This window comes from Dipodomys spectabilis, unplaced genomic scaffold (genome assembly GCF_019054845.1).
Source record: "Dipodomys spectabilis isolate Male_0828 unplaced genomic scaffold, ASM1905484v1 ptg000234l, whole genome shotgun sequence".
Classification (NCBI taxonomy): Eukaryota; Metazoa; Chordata; class Mammalia; order Rodentia; family Heteromyidae; genus Dipodomys; species Dipodomys spectabilis.
In genome coordinates, this window is record NW_024870911.1 from 7,070,493 (window position 1) to 7,092,156 (window position 21,664).

At 37.2% G+C, this 21,664-nt stretch overlaps 1 protein-coding gene across 1 annotated transcript in view; it reads left to right on the plus strand.

Moving 5' to 3' along the window:
- Positions 1-21,664, plus strand: part of Zfc3h1 (zinc finger C3H1-type containing) — a 58,550-nt gene that overhangs the window by 4,502 nt on the left and 32,384 nt on the right. Inside the window, exons 2-7 of the mRNA XM_042698628.1 lie at positions 2,696-3,112; positions 12,142-12,206; positions 15,345-15,543; positions 16,352-16,578; positions 18,092-18,215; positions 21,076-21,173. Coding sequence (XP_042554562.1) covers positions 2,696-3,112; positions 12,142-12,206; positions 15,345-15,543; positions 16,352-16,578; positions 18,092-18,215; positions 21,076-21,173 — 1,130 coding nt within the window. The remainder of the gene's footprint in view (positions 1-2,695; positions 3,113-12,141; positions 12,207-15,344; positions 15,544-16,351; positions 16,579-18,091; positions 18,216-21,075; positions 21,174-21,664) is intronic.

The following is a 21,664-nucleotide window of genomic DNA, read 5'->3' on the forward strand; positions in this document are numbered from 1 at the left end:
TTTCTGTAACAATTAGACTGTGTTACAACTGTAAAGAAATAGAATGATCAGATTCTATTGCAGCTCTTCATTCAGTTTTAGTTTTTCTTAATGAGAGTCCCTTTTGTCAGACTATCTTAGTGCAAATCTTCCTTGAATGACTTCAGTTGTATTAAATTTTCAACTCAGATGAGAGCTAACATAATTAGGCCAGGCGTGCACGCGAGTGCGCGCTCTCTCTCTCTCTTCCCCCCTTCCTCTCTCTCTCTCTCTGTCTCATCAGTAAAAAGGCATTCCATTTTCAGCTGCAGCTAAAAAGGGTGAGTAGCAGATCTTCAAAAAAATTTAGTTAAGTTTTAAAGCCTGCTGTTTAAAATAATATTATTATTATTTTGGTATACTGGGGGGTTGAACCCAGGACTCCACAATTGAGCTACACTTTCCACCCTTTAAAATTTTTTTTTGACTTTGATAAGTTGCTAAAGCTGGTCCTGAATTTAAGATCCCCTAGCCTCAATTGGTCCAGTTGTTGGGATTACAGGTATGTGCCACTATGCTTGGTTCACACATTTTTTTTTTCTTTTTTTCAAATTTCACTTACAAGTTACATCCTTTTTTTGTTGTGGGGGAGAGGGCTGGGGTTTGCACTCAAGGGTTCCAACTTGCTAGGCAAGTTCTCTGGAGGTAGGTCTCTACCCCTTTGTTGATCTTTAGTTATCTTTATGTAGGATCTCTTTGTTTTTACCCAACTTTGGTCTTCCTACCTACTGGGCCCAAGGCATGCTCTATACCTAGTTATTGATTGAGATGAAATTTCACTTTTTTTTTTTTTTGTCCCTGTTGGCCTCTAACCTGCATCTTCGGTATCTCCGCTTCCTGAATAAGTATTATTTATTACAAGCTTCAGCAACCAGCCAAGTCATAAACTGTAGCTTAATAGGCTTAAAATTAGATCTGACAAATGGTATTAGTTTGATCCTAATTCTACCTAGAGAAAAGAATAGCTAACTCATTTCTCCTGTGAAGTTAGTTGAAGTTAGAACTGAATTGCATTTGCTCATTTTTCTGTTCTTTTTTGTTAGTGTATTGTATTCCCTTTGCATTGTATTCCCTTTATTTACTTTTTGCTGCATTTGTTCCTTTAGATAAGCCCATTGAAAAGCCAGATGTATATGTAAGAATGTATGTGTAAGAATGAGTAGGGAAGAATTTTAGTGATTCTGGCTTCTCTTATGTATATGTAGTGAATTGGGGTCAAGTTGAAGAACAGAAACCTGGATACAAAGCTGTAAAAATTGTAATGAGTAGGGAGAGGCTTAAGAATGAAAAGGTAAGTCCAGGTCAAATCATAGAGGAATCTGTTGTAATGGTTGTGAACTCTATTAATGAGAGCTTAAATGAGGAGAGTGATCTGGTCAGATTTATATTTTATAAAGATTATGGCCTTTTGGTATTGCTTACCAGGGTTTGAAGTCAGGGCCTGGGTGCTGTCCCTCTCAAGGCTTATCAGGCTAAAGAGTTAAAGAAAAAGGAAGAAGACTTTAAAGTTTAGAAACCTGGGTTTAAGTGGGAGCTCAGAAGTCAGTTTACATTCCCATAGGACGGAGAGATTTAAGATGAAGGTTTATTGAATGACATTGAATAAACTCAGTAGTTTGTGTTAATGAGACCAGACATACTCCTTTTGGTAAGAGAATATGTTAGAAAGGTGTATTGAAAAGCTGTTATTCTTTTTAAAATATAATCAAAGATTTTCTAGACAGTTTTTCTGTAAAACTGTTAAAAGTTTATTTCTTAGTTAGTACTTTTGTTGTCATTTTTCAATTGGTCATCAGGAGTTTTAAAATCTTTGCTGGTTTCTTGGCCAGTGTAAAATAGTCAGTTTTTATATTGAAACTACACAAGGTCCTTTTGTTAATGCCCATGATGGAAAAATAAGGTATAATAGTTTTCGTAGAATGTTGGGGACTTAGCTCAAATGTTAGAGTATCTGCTTAACAAGTGTGGGGCCCTGAGTTCAAACTCTGGTTTACCACCAAAAAAAAGAAAAGAAAAGAAAAGGTTTCTTTTATGTATGGGTTATTTCAAACTTTAAATTAGGAAGTAAAATTTAAGTTTCAAAAGTTTCAATATTAATTGACTCATATTAGTTGTATGGATGTTGAATATTTGTATATTTGATGAATTTGGAGCTTATGTATTAGGCTTTTAAGAAAATGTCATTCGTGAATTAATCTAATCAGTGTTTACTTTTCTCTCTGTTTATATACATGTATCTGTATATGTATTTATATATTTGAGACATAAAAGACATTAAAAAGAATAACTATTTCTTCTTGGTTATATAAAGTGTAAATTTACTCACATCTGAACTAAATCTCAGTTTCTCGTCTTCAGAAAAAGCATCTTTACTACCCAGCTTACCACGGGCATTTCTGGTGGACCTATAGAAGGAAGGATGCTGTAACCTAAGAGGTGGACTACTGTGGAATGTATTGGTAATTACACTAATGATTTTGTAAGTGGACTATTTATGTGGTACATAATGAAAGTGGGCATTAGCAGCACATTCCATACTAAATAGAATTTGGTAATTTAAAAATACCAGTTCATCTTGAAAATATAAAGGGAGAATATTCATCTATAACTTACAGTGTTTTGTTAAATTTAACAATGGAAAAATTTTGGACACTGGTTTCCTTAATATGCTGTTCAGCCAAAAGTTTTGGAAGATCTCCGTCAAGAAAACAGAGTTATTCATCAAAAAGTGAAAACTGTGGGGAAGAAACTTTTGAAGATTTACTTTTAAAGTATAAGCAAATACAGTTGGAACTAGAATGCATCAATAAGGATGAAAAACTAGCTTTGAGTAGCAAAGAAGAGACTGTGCAGGAAGATCCTAAAACATTGAACTCTGAGGACCAATCAAGCACCGATAATGTCAGTATTACAAAAGACTCAAGTAAAGAAGTAGCTCCAGAGGAGAAAACACAGATCAAAACTTTTCAGGCATTTGAATTAAAACCACTCAGGCAAAAATTGACTTTACCAGGGGATAAGAACCGGTTGAAAAAAGTTAAAGATGGAGCAAAACAGCTTTCCTTGAAATCTGACACCACTGAACCTGGTCAAGGTATTGAAACTAAATATTTCAGTTAGTAATTTGATTTCTTTCTCTGAATGAATTTTGAAAGTGTACTTCACTTAAATGATTCTATCTGTACGGTCTGGGAAGGTGGCTCAGTGGTAGAGCGCTTGCCTTGAATGCCTGAGGCCCTGGGTTCGATTCCTCAGCACCACATAAGCAAAAAGAAAAAAGCCGGTAGTGGCTCTGTGGCTCAAGTGGCAGAGCACTAGCCTTGAGTTGAAGAGCTGAGGGGCAGTGCCCAGGCCAAGAGTTCAGGCCCCACAACTGGACCCCCCCAAAAAAAGATTCTATCTGTAAATTCTTTTTAATACTTTCATTATATGTATATTATTTAATAATTATAAGTTGTTTTTCTTGCTAATCAAGTTTGTTTGATATACCCAAGGTCTTACTATGTAGCCAAGACCCGCCTTGGATTTGACATGTATCTCAGACTGGTATTAAATTTATGATCATCCTGCTCAGCCTTCTAAAAGCAATTGCTAGGATTATGTCTGGCTTCTCTCTGTCCCTTTTTTTTGGCTTGGACATGTAGATTTGTAATACAGTATTAAACATAAGAGTTAATAATGGGCTGGGAAGGTGGTTCAGTGGTAGAGTGCTTGGCCTTGTATGCATGAGGCCCTGGGTTTGATTCCTCAGCACCACATAAGCAAAAAATGCCAGAAATGTTGTGGTTCAAGTGGTAGAGCGCCAGCCTTGAGCTGAAGGACAGCACCTAGGCCTAGAGCTCAGGCCCAACTGACTAACAACTAAAAAAAAAAAAAGAGTTAATAGTGGGCCTCTTTGTTTCATAACTTAAAAGGAGATTTACCATTAAACATGTTTAGGGATTTTTTTTTTTGTAAACTATTGTTTTATTGGGTCAAGGAAGTTTTTTCTATCTATTCCTATTTTGAGATTTTCAGTATAAGGTGATACTGAAGCTTTCACTCCCCCCCCCTTTTTTTTTTTTTGCCAGTCCTGGGACTTGAACTCGGCCTGGGCACTGTCCCTAAGCTTCTTTTGCTCATGGCTAGTGCTCTACCACTTGAGGCACAGTGCCATTTCTAGCCTTTTCTGTTTATGTAGTACTGAGGAATCAAATGCATGCATGCTAGGCAAGTACTCTTACCTAAACTAAGCCATATTTCCAGCCCTTCCACATTTTTTTCTTCATAATTGAGAGGAATATTTGCATTTTCTAATATATTAGTGTAATTGTGTTAATTTTACAGTGTTTCCTTTTTTATACTATTGATACTTTGTTTCTTTTCCTTTCCAAGTCGTGTTCTTGCCCATAGATTTCTTCCCTCCTTCCCTTCCCACCCCCCATTTTAAAGTTTGGAATCAGGCTGTCTAATCTCACTGTTGTTGTAGGAATTCTAACATGAAATATTTTTTCCCCTGAAAATAGGAGAGTCAGTGCTTTAGCTTTGCTCTTCTATTAGCACTTTCTTGGATTGCTTTTTCATATATATCAATAATCATGCTTAAATATATATCTATGTATGTATGTATGTATATATATTATATTATTGTCAGTTGTGGAGCTTGAATTCAGGACCTGGGTGCTGTCCCTGAGCTCTTTTGCTTAAGGCTAGCACTCTACTACTACGAGAGCTCCACTTCCTGTTTCCTGGTGGTTAATTGGAAATGAGTCTTACAGACTTATCTGCTTCAGCTGGCTTTGAACAGCTATCTTGAAATCTCAGCTAGCTACTCAGGATTACAGGCATGAGCCACCAGCAAGCGCCCAGCTTAAATCTTGAGAATTTTTGTAATGTAAAAATACTCAGTGGAAAACTCTTTTAACAATAATTTCACAGAGTTTAAAACTCAAGGAAATGTGGTTGACTTCCACAAGTTCAAACTCCAGTGCTGAGAAAAAAAGAATTCTAGGTTAATTAATTATATTCTTAAAATAAGTGAATATATTTTCATTGTAATTTTGAGAAGTCAAGTACCAGTTATACTGGTTTTTAATTCGAAGGTAATCTACTTTCAGTAGTTGTTCTCTAGTTCCTTTAAAGATCCTGTAGCCATATTGATACTCCATTGTTTATTACATGCTGACTACAGATGTTTTTATTTATCCAGCTTGTGATCTGCTTTTTGAATTTGAATTTCATCTTTCTTTAGTTCTGAGAATTTTTGTCGTTTTATATCTTAAAATGGTGCCTTAATATCCATTTTGTGGAAGTCTGTATAGATGTATGTTATATTAAGTCATCTTTTATACTTTATGCCTCTGTTTCTCTTAAGTTTCTGTCTGTGTATTTGCCACATTCTGGGAAATGTTTCTTTGTATCCTTCATTTTATTGCTTTTTTTTTTTTGAGCTGTAGCTGAACTGCCTTATACCTACCTATTGAGTTTTAAATTTCAATTATATAATTTCAATTATTATTTTAGCATTCCATTTTTTTTTTTTTTATCAGTTTGGTCATTCAGTTTTCTTCGTGTGTGTGTGTGTGTGTGTGTGTGTGTGTGTCTCAGTCATGGGGCTTTTCTTCTCCGTGTGTGTGTGTCTGTGTCTGTGTGTCTGTCTTTGTCTTTTTTTTGGGGGGGGGTCCGGTTGTGGGGCCTGAACTCTGGGCCTGGGCACTGTCCCTCAGCTCTTCAGCTCAAGGCTAGCACTCTACCACTTGAGCCACAGCGCCACTTCTGGCTTTTTTCTTTTTGCTTATGTGGTGCTGAGGAATCGAACCCAGGGCCTCAGGCATGCAAGGCAAGCGCTCTACCACTGAGCCACCTTCCCAGCCCCTGTGTCTGTGTCTTGTATCAGTTTGGTCATTCAGTTTTCTTCTCCGTGTGTGTGTGTGTGTGTGTGTGTGTGTGTGTGTGTGTGTGTGTGTGTGTCTGTGTGTCTGTGTCTGTCTGTGTCTGTCTGTGTCTGTCTGTGTCTGTCTGTGTCTGTGTCTGTGTGTCTCAGTCATGGGGCTTGAACTTTGGGCCTGGTGCTGTCCCTGAGATCTTCAGCTTAGAGTGCTCTTACCACTTGAGCCACAGCACCACTTCTGGTTTTCTGGTGGTTCATTGTAGATAAGAGTCTCACGGAGTTTCCTGCCTGGGCTGACTTTGAACTCTGATCCTCAGATCTCAGCCTCCTGATTAGCTAGGATTACATGAGCCACCGGTGCCTAGCTTCTTCTCCCCCCTCTTTTTTTTTTTTGTCGGTCATAGGGCTTGAACTCTGGGTCTGGGCGCTGTCCCTAAGCTCTTCAGCTCAAGGCGAGCTCTCTACCACTTGAGCCATAACACCACTTCCAGTTTTCTGGTGGTTTATTGGAGATAAGAGTCTCATGGACTTTCCTGCTCGGGCTGGCTTGGAACCGTGATCCTCAGATCTCAGCCTCCTGTGTAGGTAGGATTACAGGCCTGAGTCACTGGTGCCCAGCTCTTCTCCCTTTTTATGATTACAAATTTATCTTTTTTTTTTTAAACAAATTAACCATAGATTTGTTTTGCTCTGTTTTCTTTTTTCTTTTTTTGTGACTGCTGATTTCCAGTACCTGGGGCCGTGGCTCATTATATTTGTTTACTGTTTCTCATTTTTAGCACTTTTGTTGAATATTTACAGTGTTTTGTTTGGCTGTGTTTTGTTAATGTGAGGTGCTCAGTTTCCTTTTCTTTTTTATTGGTCAGAAGCTTTTGATACCTGAGGAAGGCAGAGGCTTCTCCTGGGAGAATTTGTCTTTGTTCTTCCCATGAACATGAGTAGATTGCCATGGGATTAAAGTTTTCAAGGCCACTGGTATTGTGTAAATTTGATTGCAAACCTGAATGATGATTATTTTTTATCATATATTATTGGAGAGTTGGTCTTCTCTTTTATAGTTAGAAGTTTGAGCTTCTAATCAAAAAACTTCCTTGGCTAGTGGCTCATGTCTGTAATCCTAGCTACTGGGGAGATTGAGATCTGAGGATCACTGGCAAGAAAGACTTTTGAGACTCTTGCCTTCAACTAACTCCCCAAACCAGAAGCTCTCCTGGAGCAAAAAAGCTCAGGGATAGCACCCAGGCTCTCCGTTCAAGCCCTAGGATCAGCACAAAAGAAAACCCCACAAAAATCCCCCAAACTACCTACCCTTCTTTCTTTTTTTCCTCTCTCTTCCCTCCCTCCCTTCCTCCCACACCCCTTCTGCCCTCCATCCTTTCTTCTTTCTTTCCTTCCCTTTTTTCAGGATAGAGAATACATATATGTAGCTATCATAAAGTATAATAGGAATTATGTGTAAAAGCCTACAGTAAATCAGAGGAAAAATAATTCCCTGCCTGGATTGGCAAAGTTTTTACAGAGACTGAAATGTATGAGGTATATTTTGGAAAATGAGTCCTTTCCATTTGGGAAACAAGGAACAAAATGAACAGAGGCACACAGCTTTTTCAAGGGTTTGAAATAAATCAAATCTGGATGCAGTGTGGGAATTACAGTATGTTTTAATGAGTAGGGGGATATAAGCTTATAAACAAGCTTTGGGAAGGGGCTTAAATATCTTGTTAAGGAATTTGTATTTAATATTTAGTCATTACATTGTCAAATATCTTAGGGAAATGACTTGATGAGATGTTTAAATAATTCACTGAATGAAAAATTGGAGGAAACCAAACAGCTCTAAAAATGCCATCTGAATTAATATATATTCTATACTTGTTTCTATGTGTGCACCTTCCTTTCTTCATTCCTTGGCAAAACTCTATTAAGCTTTTTTCCCCTCTCAACCACTGTTATATTTCATAGTATTTTTTCAGTCCCTTGTTTGCATATGAGCTTTGAATCCTTTTTGAAAAAATCCACTCCATTCCAACTTTTTACTTCCTTACTATAAGCTTTTTATATATATGGAATTTCATTTTTAATTCATTTACTTTGAAGAAATAATAACCCTTTTTGTCTGTGACCATTTTTTCCTCCCAATCCGGGGGCTTGAGCTGAGGGGCCTAGGCTCTATCCCTGAGCTGCTTTTGCTCACCACTTGAGCCACAGCACCACTTCTGTCTTTTTTTCTTTATGTGGTTTTAAGGAATCAGACCCAGGGCTTCATGCATGCTAGGCAAGCACTCTACCACTAAGCCACATTCCCAGCCCTACCATTTTGTTTTAACTTACATTTCTGGCTTTCCCCACATTTTATAAGACCTTGTTCTGTCTGTCGTTTACTCTGCTATAACTACTTTGTTTTTAGGGAGTTCTTAGAAAACAGAATTATGTTTTTCATGCAAAGATTTAAAGGCTTTCTCAACCTGCATTCTCCCTTAACTTCTATCATGCATTTCTCCTTTTTTTAATGAAACTTTCTGGATTAGCCTATATTTATTCTTATATTTTTCTTCCTACTTCCTCTTTAACCTAGTACATCCTACTTTTATGTCCTTATCATCTTACTGAGACTATGCAGTATTGAAACTCTACATTTATAGATAATCCAATTGCACAATTCAGTGGTTTTTATTCTTCCATTCATTCACACATCATTGAGCACTTTATCCTGGGCTCCTGGAAGTGCTAGTGAGCAAAATAATCTTAGCCAACCAGCCTACCTACCAACATATCTGCCTCTCTTCTTTCCTTTTGTCCTTCCTTCCTACTCTTCATCTCCTCCTCCCCTAATACTTGTGTGTTTTGTCTACAGGATTTCACTGTGTTGCTCAAGCTGCTCTTGACCTCCTGGATTCAAGTAATCCTCCCAGCTTAGCTAGTACCTTGAATAGCCAGGACTACAGACACAGTCCAAAATAGTCATTTATGTCTTCATAGATTTACATTTTAGAGGGAAAAGTGGTGAAAAAATAAACTTAAAAAATGTGTTGCAGAGCAAGTAAGATGACAGTTGAGGATAAATATTACAGTATGAGAGGCTGGGAAGGTGGCTCAGTGGTAGAGTGCTTGGCTTGCATGCATGAGGCCCTGGGTTCAATTCCTCAGCACCACATAAGCAAAAAGAAAAAAGCCAGAAGTGGTGCTGTGGCTCAAGTGGTAGAGCGCTAGCCTTGAGCTGAGGGACAGCACCCAGGCCCAGAGTTCAGGCCCCACGACTGGACCCAAAAAAAAAATGTTACAGTATAAATTAGTTGGTCAGGATGAAAGCTGCTTTAACCAAGCCATGAATTGATTTCTGATACATTCTAAAGCTTTTGATAATCATGAAAGTAGTGTGGTTACCCTAATATAATATATAGGATACCTGGCATATAACGAAAGTTCATATGCTGCTAAAGAAGCACATGGTATTTTGCTGGTCTTTCAAGTATGGTCAATTTTGTTATGATGGACATAAGCATTTCTAAAGATATATAGAATTATATAATAAAACCCAGTTAGTATGGGGGAAAGAGTTGGGAAACACTCAGAAACTTTGTCTGTGGGACATGAAAAAAGATAGTAATGAAAAATGGTTAGAGTGCTAGCCTTGAGCTGAAGAGCTGAGGGACAGCGCTCAGGCCAAGAGTTCAAACCTCATGACTGACAAAAAATAAATAAAAAGAAAAATGGTGGTATAGCTTTACATATATCGCTTATCCTTGAGAAAGATCTAAAATGTGCTTTGAGAATTGGGAGGTTTTCAGTGTGTTACTGTGAGGTAGAATAGGTAGTGTTAACTGAATGCATACAGAGTAATTTGTAAGATGAGATTTGAATGGGTATGACTTGTAACACCCTGACCTGGTAGATGTTTGAAGTGTAGTTTGTCTTCACTTGCACATGACTCAGATTGTTTGGGTACAGTGATTAATTTTATTTATTATCTTAATGTTTTTTATTTGTTTTCCCCCTTTTGGCAATATTCAAAAGTGAACTCACGGCCTAGTAATTGCCATTTGAGTCATGCTTCCAGTTTTGTTTTATTTTTAGATACAACTTTATTCTTTGGCCTTTAAGCCTTAATCCTCCTACCCCTGCCCCTGCAGTAGCTGGGAATTGTAGGAGTATATCACCAGTTTGGTTTTGAGATACAATCTTGCTAACTTTTTGTTGGGTCTAGAACCATGATCCTTCTGTCTGTACCTTTTTTCTATTTTTTTGGTCAAGACTGAACTCAGCCTGGTTGCTGTCCCTGAGTGTTTTTGCTCTAGGCCAGCAATCAACCACTTGGAGCTACAGTGCCACTTCTGGTTTTCTGGTGTTTAATTGGAGATAATAGTCTCAGGGGCTTTCCTGTAAGCAATAGCTTTGAACTTCAGTCCTCAACTCACAGCCTCCTGAATAGCTAGGATTACAGGCATGAGCCATGGCCACTCAGGTCTGTCTCTACCTCTTGAGTAGCCAGGATTTACATGTTACCACTATGCCTTCTTTTACTGTTTATTTGAGACAGCTCACATATGGGTAGATAAGCAATTGTCTTTCCCAAATTATATCCCTCCCTTTTCTTCCTCCCTCCCTTCGTTTTATAGACCTGGGGATTATATTAGATCATGATTTGTATGATGTAGGACAAAACGAACTAGGTAAATACTCTACCTCTAAGCTACATCCAAGCCCTCAAATTATTTTCTTTTATGTCATTCACATTGCAATAAATTCACATTTGCAAAATCGTTTTCTAGCACAACTCAAGTAGATGAGTTTCCTTCTGTTTGCTTTGTCTAGGGTGCATGATTAGTTCTTATTTTCTTTTTTTCCCTGGTTGTGGGGCTTGAACTCTGGGCCTGGGTGCTGTCCCTAAGCTCTTCAGCTCAAGGCTTAGCACTCTACCACTTGAGCCACAGCGCCACTTCCAGTTTTCTGGTGGTTTATTGGAGAGAAGAATCTCATGAATTTTCCTGCCCAGGCTGGCTTTGAACTGTGATCCTCAGATCTCAGCCTCCTGAGCAGCTAGGATTATAGGTGTAAGCCACCAGTGCCAGGCTGCATGATTAATTCTTGATTAGTTACTTCTCACTTTACTGAATAAACTGAATATTCTCTCACCAACAGACCCACATGAACCATCAAATTAGAAACTTTGGAACACTGACAGGTTTGGTATTATGAAAAGACAACTAGCCTTGCAACTTCAGTTGTTTATTCCAAAAGAATTTTGAGTTTTAATTTCATCTAACGAAAAGTGTCTGTTTCAAAACTAATGTACTATATTATATAAATGAAAAGTTTGATACATTTTGTTAGAAATCTTAGCTAAGGCTAGAAATCTGGAGAAGTTGTTATTTAAACTGTTTTGTTTTATGCTTTCCTAGGTAAATGGAGGAAGATCAGCTTTATAAAACAAAATTTCTAAATGTGAAATACATTGTAGCTTATCATAATCTATCTATATGGATATGTGGATCCTTATTAGTGAGCTTTGTTTTTTAAGCTTACTCAAATTCTATTTCTTGTTGTTTTTTAGTATTTATTTTTAAATTTTTGTTATAGGGTCTCATTTTGTACCTGAGGCTGTTTAGCTCAGGCTGGCTTAAAACTAAGATCCTTCTACTTCAGACTCCCGAGTACTAAGATTACCAGCATGTATCACTCACCATGCCCATAATTCTATTCTTATTTTCTGCTCAGAAGCCATTTCATCAGAGTATTTTGTGGCTTTTTTTTTTTTTTGGATTGGTTGTTCCTTTTTTGGTATTGGGATTTGAATTTAGGGCTTTGTGTTCTTTTTCTTCAAGACTGGTACTGTACCACTTGAGCCATACCTCTACTTCTGGCTTTTTGCTAGTTAGTTGGAGATAACAGTCTCTTGGATTTTTCTGTTCCACTTGCTTTGAACCTCTGTTCTCAGATCTCAGTCTCCTGAATAGCTAGGATTACAGGTGTGAACCATTAGCACCTGGCCAAATAAAGTATAGCTTGCCAGTATAATTTGCCTCTTGAATAATTTTGTCTCATTACTTTTAGAATGAGATTGCAATGAGACATTTTGTCAGATTGTTATTCTCTTTAATGACAGTCATTCATGCTGGTTGAGAGATTGAGAAAATAAGACCTGATACTGGTGCCCATTAAAGTAATTGCTATTAAATATTAATTATCATTGATTTATTTTAGATTAATTGTGGTTATCTTTTAAAGTATTCAAAAGATGCTATTTTATTTTGAAGGATTAGAAGATAAAGAACAAAATTTAACAAGAAGAATTAGTACCTCAGATATTCTATCTGAAAAGGTAAGATACTGATTTGTGGGATTGGATATCTCTGTAATGCTGATTCTTGTACTGTTGTCTGTTTTTGTTTTGTTTGCTTTGAGATACAATTTTGCTAGTCCTGGCTGATTTTGAGTTTGTCATCCTTCTATCTCAGCCTCCTGAGTACTGAGATTCAGGTTTGTGCCACTACTTTCAGATCATAGACTATTCTTGTCAAGTCATTGCTATACCTTTCTACATAGACTTAAATTCTGGAGAGAGCTGGAGGTGTGGTTCAAGCAGTAGGGTGCCTATCTAGGAAGCTTAAAGCCCTGAATTCAAACCCTAGCACACCCCCCAAAAAATTCTAGAGAGAGGTCACAGTTTCTTTCCACTAAGTTCTGCAGATCCTAAGAAACTGAAAACAGTCATATCCATAGATCTTTTTGTTTATGGTTTTGAAACTTAATTTTGATCCAGGGATTTTTTTCCCTTTTTTTTTTTTTTTGGTGTGTTATTCTATGTATTCTATGTGGAAATGTTTTGGAGTTAGATAGACATTTACCTGGCTTCAGATTTTAGCTCCTCCTCTTGAATGACATGTTAGCTGAGGAAGCAGTTTAGTGTTTGTGTCTTTCTTTTCTACAAAATTAGTTCAATTTCATGTATTCCTTGGGTTGTTGAGAGACTGTCACAGAAAAAAGTACAGAAACATCAACACTGTTTAACATATAGTAGGTCTGAAATAGTTGTAATTTCTTCTAATGAGACTTCAGTTTACTAAGAGTAAGTTGAAATGGTTTAAAGAGCCTAGGAACTTTAGGGTAGTCCTGAGTTTTGGAATGATAACATGGCACATGCAGACTCACAAACATATTTTCAAATACTCTCACAACCATATGAAATAAGTTGACACGTTTTGTAGATGAAGTAAGGTTCATTGGTGTTGATTAAATTACTTGCTTAAAGTTACATAGGAATTGGGTATCAGAGCAAGAATATCAGTATTCCTGGTGTTCATTCATGTACCTGCTTCCGTTTAGCATATTATAGTTGTGAGACAGCATCAGTGATTTCTTCTTTTCATTCTAAAAAGGGTTACAAAAAGTAAAAAAAAACCTCAATGGAGAAGTGCTGATAACTTTTTAAGTTAAACTTTAGGTCAGTATTTTCTAGTGGGTTTTTATACAATTGATGGAAGGATTCTGTTGCTACACTGTACACCGTGTGTCACATGTGGCTTTTAAGGACTTAAAATATGATTGAGGAAATACTGTCCAAGGGATACAAAGTTACACTTAATGTAGGAATAAGAAGCTCTGATAAACTTTGTAATGTGGGTGACTATCCAAAATAGTGATGTGCTGTATGTTTCAAAAAACAAGAAAGAGTAGATTTTGAATGTTTTCATCATAACAAATAATAAATAAGATATTCCAATCTTATTTAAATATTATATGATGTATACATGCATTGAAATATTACATCCATGGGATTTCATCAATATGTACAATACTTAATGTATTAGTTAAAAACTATACTTAAGGCAGGTTGGCTCAAGCCCTTCATCCTATCTACTTGGGAGGTAGAAGTTGAGGAATAGAATGACTGGAAGTCAGGTTAGGCAAAAAGAAATTCATGAGACCCATCTGAGTCAGAAGCTGGAGATCTGGTGGCAAACCTCTGTTATTCCAGTTACCAGAAGTAGTGCTGTGGCTGGGTGCAGTGGCATGGGCATGTCACCTTGTGACTTGAGGATGAATGCAACCTAGGCTGGCCTAGGCAAAGAAATGAAACCTTGGGGGCTGTGAATGTGGCTTAGTGGTAGAGTGCTTGCCTAGCATACATGAAGCCACATACGCAGAAAAAGCCAGAAGTGGTGCTGTGACTCAAGTTGTGGAGTGCTAGTCTTGAGCAGATTTGTTCAGGGATAGTGCTCAGACCCAGATTCAAGCCCTACGACTGGCAAAAAAAGAAAAAAATGAAACCCTGCCTTGACAATAACCAGTGTAAAAAGAGCATGGCTCAAATGGTAGATTGCTTGCTTAGCAAGCTTGAGCCCCTCAGTTCAATTTCAAACACTGCTCAAACAAACAAAAATTAAGAAGCAGTACGAGAAGATTAGGAAACTTGGAAAGTCTTCTTTAAAAACATCTACTCCGGTGGCTCACGCCTGTAATCCTAGCTACTCAGGAAGCTGAGATCTGAGGATCAGGGTTCAAAGCCAGCCTGGGCAGGAAAGTCCGTGAAACTTATCTCCAATAAACCACCAGAGAACTGGAAGTGGCACTGTACCTCAGGTGGTAGAGCACTAGCCTTGAGCTGAGGGACAGCGCTCAGTCCCAGAGTTCAAGCCCCATGACCGACCAAAAAAAAAATAATCTGCTTTTGACATCATTCTATTTTTAATTTTTCTGAGCAAAAGTCTGTGTTCAAAAAATGTTCAAAGTAATTATAGCTTTTAAAATATTTAAATATAGGGGCTCAGAAGGTGGCTCAGTGGTAGAGTGCTTGCCTTGCATGCATGAGGTCCGTCCTGGGTTTGATTCCTCAGCACTACATAAGCAGAAAAAGCCGGAAGTGGTGCTGTGGCTCAAGTGATAGAGCGCTAGCCTTGGCCTGAAGAGCTGAGGCACAGTGTCCAGGACCAGAGTTCAGGTCCCATGACCAACCAAAAAAACAAAAATTCAAATATAGACAAGTTTGCATAAAGTTTTTTCCTTTGGTGGTGATTTTAAGAAAAAAGTATGTATTTTAAGATATATATGTGAATATATATTTACAAAAGCTTGCAGTGTTGATATTCAATATATCTTTTATGAGTCTAAAGAATCATATGATTATGGAATCACTTCATGCTTCATTTCTTACTTAGGGTTTTGCTTTATTTGCAATTGCTCCTGACAGAATTATACTTTCAAATTTGGGAAGCCTTGTTAAATACTTATGGCCAAACTCTCCTGTTTTGCATCATCTGGATTATTTGTTCTTCCTGATCTACTTCCATTTATTGATGTTCTATGTTGTAGGTTAAATTAGTCTTGAGTTGTAGGAGAAATTTGTTTCCTTATTTTGCCCATAATTGTCATTTAAGCATTTGTCTTTAAGTACTAATCTTTTAAAAGAGCTCAATTGGTGAAATGTTTAAAAAGTAACTTCCTTTTATTTGTTTTAAAGAAACTTGGTGAAGATGAAGAGGAACTATCTGAATTACAGCTTCGTCTTTTGGCTCTTCAGTCAGCCAGTAAAAAATGGCAACAGAAAGAGCAGCAGGTGATGAAAGAAAGCAAGGAAAAGTTGACCAAGACAAAAACTGTACAGCAAAAAGTTAAAACCAGTACAAAAACACATTCGGCCAAAAAAGTTAGCACTGCAGGTATTATTTGTGTTACATTCTTTTAACTGAAATTCATATATATCCATAGTTTATAGATTTTAATTCAGAAAGTTTTTAGTTTGAGAAATTGTAGGGCTCTAAAATAGATTAGGCGTATGTAAATAACTTAGGAACCAACTGTGTATATGAGCCAATGATAATAAAACAATTTTTTTTGGTCGGTCGTGGGGCTTGAACTCTGGACCTGGGCACTGCCCCTGAGCTCTTCAGCTCAAGGCAAGTAAGTGCTCTGCCACTTGAACCACAGCGTCACTTCTGGTTTTCTAGTGGTTAATTAGAGATAAAAGTCTCATGGACTTTCCTGCCAAGGTTGGCTTTGAACTGCAATCCTCAGATCTCAGCCTCCTGAGTAGCTAGGATTACAGGTGTGAGTCATTGGTGCTCCCCACAAAATGTTCTTTTGTTACCAATAAGACTAACTCAGGTCAGATACTGGTGGCTCATCCTGCAATGCTAGCTGCTCAGGAGACCGAGATCTGAGAGGATCACGGTGTGAAGCCAGCCTGAGCAGGAAAGTCTGTGAGGCTCTTACCTCCAGTTAACCACCAGAAAACTGGAACTGGTGAAATGGCTCAACAAAATCCCCAAGTTCAAGCCCCAAGACCAATCAATAAAAGGAAAAAAACAAACCAACAGCGAAGTAGGTGCTAGTCTTTCTATATTTTATTTTTCTTTTTGCTTATTTTTTTTCAGGTAGTAGCATTTGAATTTAGGTCCTTCAGCGTGCTAGAAAGGCACTCTTCTGCTTGAGCCACACTTTCAACCTTCTTTCTGTTTTTACGTAAAGCTAAACAGGCTTTGAGAAAGCAGCAAACAAAGGCATGGAAGAAACTACAGCAACAAAAAGAACAAGAACGACAGAAAGAAGATGATCAGCGGAAACAAGCTGAAGAAGAAGAGAGAAGGAAAAGAGAAGAAGAAATAAGAAAAATTCGAGACCTTTCAAATCAGGAGGAGCAGTACAATCGATTCATGAAATTGGTTGGTGGCGGAAAGAGGAGATCAAGAAGTAAAGTAAGGAATCTGAAAATATAAAATCAGAACATTATTTAAATTTAAGTGCCCTTATAGTCTTAGTTTATAGATTTAATCAAGTAGGAAACACTACAAATAGCTTACACTTGATAGAACTTACTACATAATTTTTAAATAGTAAAGAAGTTGAGAATAAGAGTAAGTAAGAAGTTGAGAATGAATCTTTGTAATCACATCCTAGAAGTAGGAGAAATTAAAAGGGAAGATAAAATTTTGGTTAACAATAGTTTTTGATCATTTGTTTACAAGAAAGTAGGAGTACTAAGTAAGGACTTACTCAATATGGCTATGTGTTAAATATAGGGGCAGAATAGCTTTAGTTTTTAATGTTCTTACTGTGGAAGGAGAAATGTGTCAGGATTTATGTAATGGACTGTTTTAAAGAATGTTAAATCATCATATTGTAATGACTAGAGCATCTGACCATTTTGTATTTAGTCATTAAATATTTGTGGAGTATGTGTATAATTCATTGATAATGACTGAGTAAGCTGTTACCTTTTAAGAAAAGTATTAAAATTAAACTAGAGATTTAATATTGACCTACTATAATTAGTGATGTTGCTTTTTTGGCATTTTGAACTTTTACAATTATGAATGCAGTGATGAAGAATGGAGGGATAGTAAAGAGAAAACTTTAATTGGTAGGAATCAGGAGTTAAGGTCAAGGAATACTGTTAATATTTTTTTTTTAATTAAAACAAATTTTGTGCCAATCTTGGGGCTGGAACTCAGGTCCTGGATGCTGTCCCTGAACTTATTTGTTCAAGGCTAGTGCTCTACCTCTTGAACTACAGCTTCACTTCTTACTTTGTGTGTGCATGCGTATGAGTGTGTACGTGTGTTCTCTCTCTCTTGCTTAATTGGAAATAATTAGTCTCATAGACTTTTCTGCTTGGGCTGGCTTTGCTCTGCAATCCTCAGATCTCAGCCTCCTGAGTAGCTAGAATTATAGGCATGAGCCACCAGTGTTAGGTGTAAATATTCTTTTATCTTTTCATGTGTATGGGTGTGATTCTAGGGTTTAATTTTGCCTTGTGCTTGATAGGCAGGTGCTTTTGTCACCTGAGCTTCACTTCCAGGCCTCCTAAAACTAGTATTTTTTCCTCTTAATTTTACACAGAAGCCATAAGTGTTCAAGAGCTTGTAAGTGTATTTTATATAGGGATAGCGAGCTTGTAATTGTATTTTATATAGGGATAGCTAATTATTTAGTAGCTCAGCTAACTGGGAATTTGATCTGTATAGATGGTGCTTGCTAGATTCTATTCTATCTGGTGCTGCCTTTATAAAATGCCCACCACAATGTATTTGGTCATGTCAGTTGATTTTCCCAAATCTGATGTGACAAGATGAATGTATCTAAATCATCCTGATTTTTTTTATACTTGTTCCCTAGAAGATAATTATCAGTTCTTTGATGATTTATAGCCTAAGAATAGTGTAAGATAGAAAATACTTTGAAACTAAGAAAAACATGTTGTATACTTAGTCTTCAGATCCTGACCTGAGGCGATCCTTAGATAAGCAACCTACTGATAGTGGAGGAGGCATTTATCAATATGATAACTATGAAGAAGTTGCTATGGATACAGATAGTGAAACCAATTCTCCAGGTATGAGCCAAAACCTGAAACATTTATGTTTTCACAATTACTAGAGAAGAAGTGTGTAATGAAGGTGAGATTTTCTGATGAATTCTATAACCACATTTGAAGTTGTAAATACTTAGCAAACCCCAAATATTCATAAGTTTTATTTCCAAGTATTTTTAGTCTTTAAATAACAAAACATTGTTTAAACTGTTTATTTGTTCTAAAAACATGAAGATTATGGAAATGATAACTCTTGATCTTTAGCCAAAACTCTTTGTGTTAGTTAAAAAAAAAAAAATCTCTTTTGCTTTTAGGATCTGGAGATGGAGAGTGATGATACTAGGGATATCTCAGGAAAGGCTTCCTAGAATTGGTTAGGGTTCTACCTCAATTAGCTTGCATAGTTTAGAATCTTTTCTTGATTTGAGGGCTAGAGGCTGGGCTTTTGTTGTTTTCTGAGGTAATTGACTCTTACAGATCTAGTCATTCCCTAATTAAAAACATGTGAGTCTAGGGCTGGGAAGGTGGCTCAGTGGTAGAGCGCTTGCCTTGCATGCATGAGGCCCTGGGTTCGATTCCTCAGCACCACATAAGCAAAAAGAAAAAAGCCGGAAGTGGCGCTGTGGCTCAAGTGGTAGAGCGCTAGCTTTGAGCTGAAGAGCTGAGGGACAGCGCCCAGGCCCAGAGTTCAGGCCCCATGACCGGACCCCCAAAAAACAAAACAAAACAAACGAAAAAAACATGTGAGTCTATGGCAGATAACAATTCAGAATTCTAGGAATTGCTGTTCTTGAAAGGTCATATGATCAGTATGTTTCTCCCTGTTGTCACATTGTGAGACCAAATAAATATTTAGAATCCAGGGCTGGGAAGTTGGCTCAGTGTTAGAGTTCTTTCCTGGCATGCATGAGGCCCTGGGTTCAATTCCTCAGCACCATATAAGCAGAAAAAAGCCGGATGTGGTACTGTGGCTCAAGTGGTAGGGTGCTAGCCTTGAGCTGAAGAGCTGAGGGACAGCGCCCAGGCCCAGAGTTCAGTCCCCATGACTGACAAAAAAACAGAAAAACCTTAGAATCCCTACTTTTTGGTAAGTTAGCAGACGGCAAAGCAAAAAAAGATTTGGGTAATATTTACTAGTAGTACTCATTTTTAGATCATTTTTTAGCTAGTGTTTGAAAAATCTTTGATTTATTTTCATAATTTAACTCTTTTTGGTCAGTCTTTAATTTTCTTATTCTCAGCATCTTGGAGATAATTCATTGTAATTTCGTGTTAATACTATTAATATTCTGTTTCCATAAGAATGATTGATTTTTGCTTTTTAAATAATTTTGTGAAAATTTATGTTACACAGTCAACCTTGTCAGATTTTAATTCTTCCCATATAATTATGTAAGTAATTATAATTATGTAAGTCTATAATTACATAAGTAATGTTTTCTTTTCCTTTTTTTTTTTTTTAAGACAGTGTTTCCCTATGTATCCTAGGCTGACATTGAACTCAAGCTGTTACTCAGGCTGACCTTTTACTCCCTATGTAGTCCAGACTGGTCTGAACCATTGATTCACCCCCTCTTGCTTCCTGAGTTCTAGAATTACAGGTGTTCGCCACTGTGCCCAGATGATATTTATATTTTTAAGAAGTAAAACTCTTTTTAAGATCAGTAACCATTCAGATTGGAGCCTCAGGTCATTTATATATAAGGCAATATCTGTATTGACTTTTTGAGGTAACTAAGATAAAGATTAGTCTAAAGTATGAAAAACTGTACTTTTTTGGCTAAGTTAGTGCTTATTTCTAGTGCTTTATTCACCCCTCCCCTCAATATTATTTGAACTCTAGGCATTGCACTTCCTAAGCAGGGACCCTACTGTTGAGTCTCACCTCTAGCTCTACTTGCTTCCTCAAATCAGTTGCCTCCCTCCCCTCCCTTTCTCATTCCCTCCATTAGTCACTTATTCTTCTCTCATTCCCTCCCTCCTGCCGGTCTGCCTGCCTTCCTTCCTTCCTTCCTTCCTTCCTTCCTTCCTTCCTTCCTTCCTTCGTTCCTTCCTTCCTTCGTTCCTTCCTTCCTTCCTTCCTTCCTTCCTTCCTTCCTTCCTTCCTTCCTTCCTTCCTTCTGCCATCCCTCCTTCCCTCCTTTTCTTTCTCTTACTTGTTTTTCTCCCTTTTCTTTTCTTCTTTTTAATGGTACCGAAGATTAAATGCAAAGTTTCAGGAACACAGTCAGCCACTTTACCATTTATTGGTGCCAAACCAGCAGCCCATTTGTTTTGTGTCTTGTTTTTGAGATAATTTGTCAACTTTGTTCATGCTGGCCTTGGAGTTATATATATTTGCTTCTACCTCTTTAGCTGGGATTATACTCATGTGATAACATATCCAGCTTCTATTTCTTTCTATACAAGATGAAATCCATACTACTTGCTTGTTTGTTTTCTGCTAGGACAGTAGGGCAAAAATTTCTGTTTTATTACTTCTTTAAAAGTATTATTTATTAGGGAAAAAATAGCATGCTTTAAGCATTTCTTGCCCTGTTCTCTGAATAGGGCAAGAACATGAACAGTGGGGGGTTTTTATTTGAGAAAAGGTCTCACCATGTAGTATAGACTAGCCACTAACTTTTGAGCCTCCTGTCTCAACCTGGATTATAGGCATGTGTCTCTGAACCTGGTGGAAGGTAGAGTTTGAAGGAACTAAATGTCAGCTTAAATTTACTTTATATAGGTAGAGAAGGACACGTGGGAGTTTAAGAGTTTTAATTTGCATTCTACCTGCTCCACTTAGATTTGTTGTTTCTTCAAATACATCATGCAATCACTATGTTCCTAGTAAAATACTTATGTTCTTAAACACTTACCAAAAACAATTTTTTTACAGCACCTTCCCCAGTGCAACCACCGTTCTTCTCTGAATGTTCACTGGGATATTTTTCTTCAGCATCATCTATATCTTTGCCTCCACCACCTCAGGTTTCTGTAAGTTAGAATGAATATGATTTCTCATATATTGTGTTACCCTGTGTCTTTTTTAGTTTGTTTTTGAAAATCTGGCATCAATAATTGAGATTTAACAGTTAACAATAAATCAAAACTACTTAGAACAGTGGGACCTATCAGCTGCGCTGGACATTCTCAATGGCAGCAATGGGAAGGAAGGGATGAGAGGGATAGAGAGAATAGCTAACACTAAGCAAAAGGAAAAAAATGTACATATCACCCGATGTGGAAGAAATACTATTGTCAAAGCTCATAGAATTCACAAACTTTATAGACTACAATAAAGACAAATTTTCCTAAGAATATTAGAATGTGTTTGTGACTTTAAGTATTACTATCTCACAATACTATGAAATTTGGAAATATAGGTAATCACTTAATCACAATAAAAAAGAACTACTTAATAGAAGAAATTGCTGGAAGTATGTTATAAACAGCTGATTATTTACTGCTAAGATGCTCATTTGGTA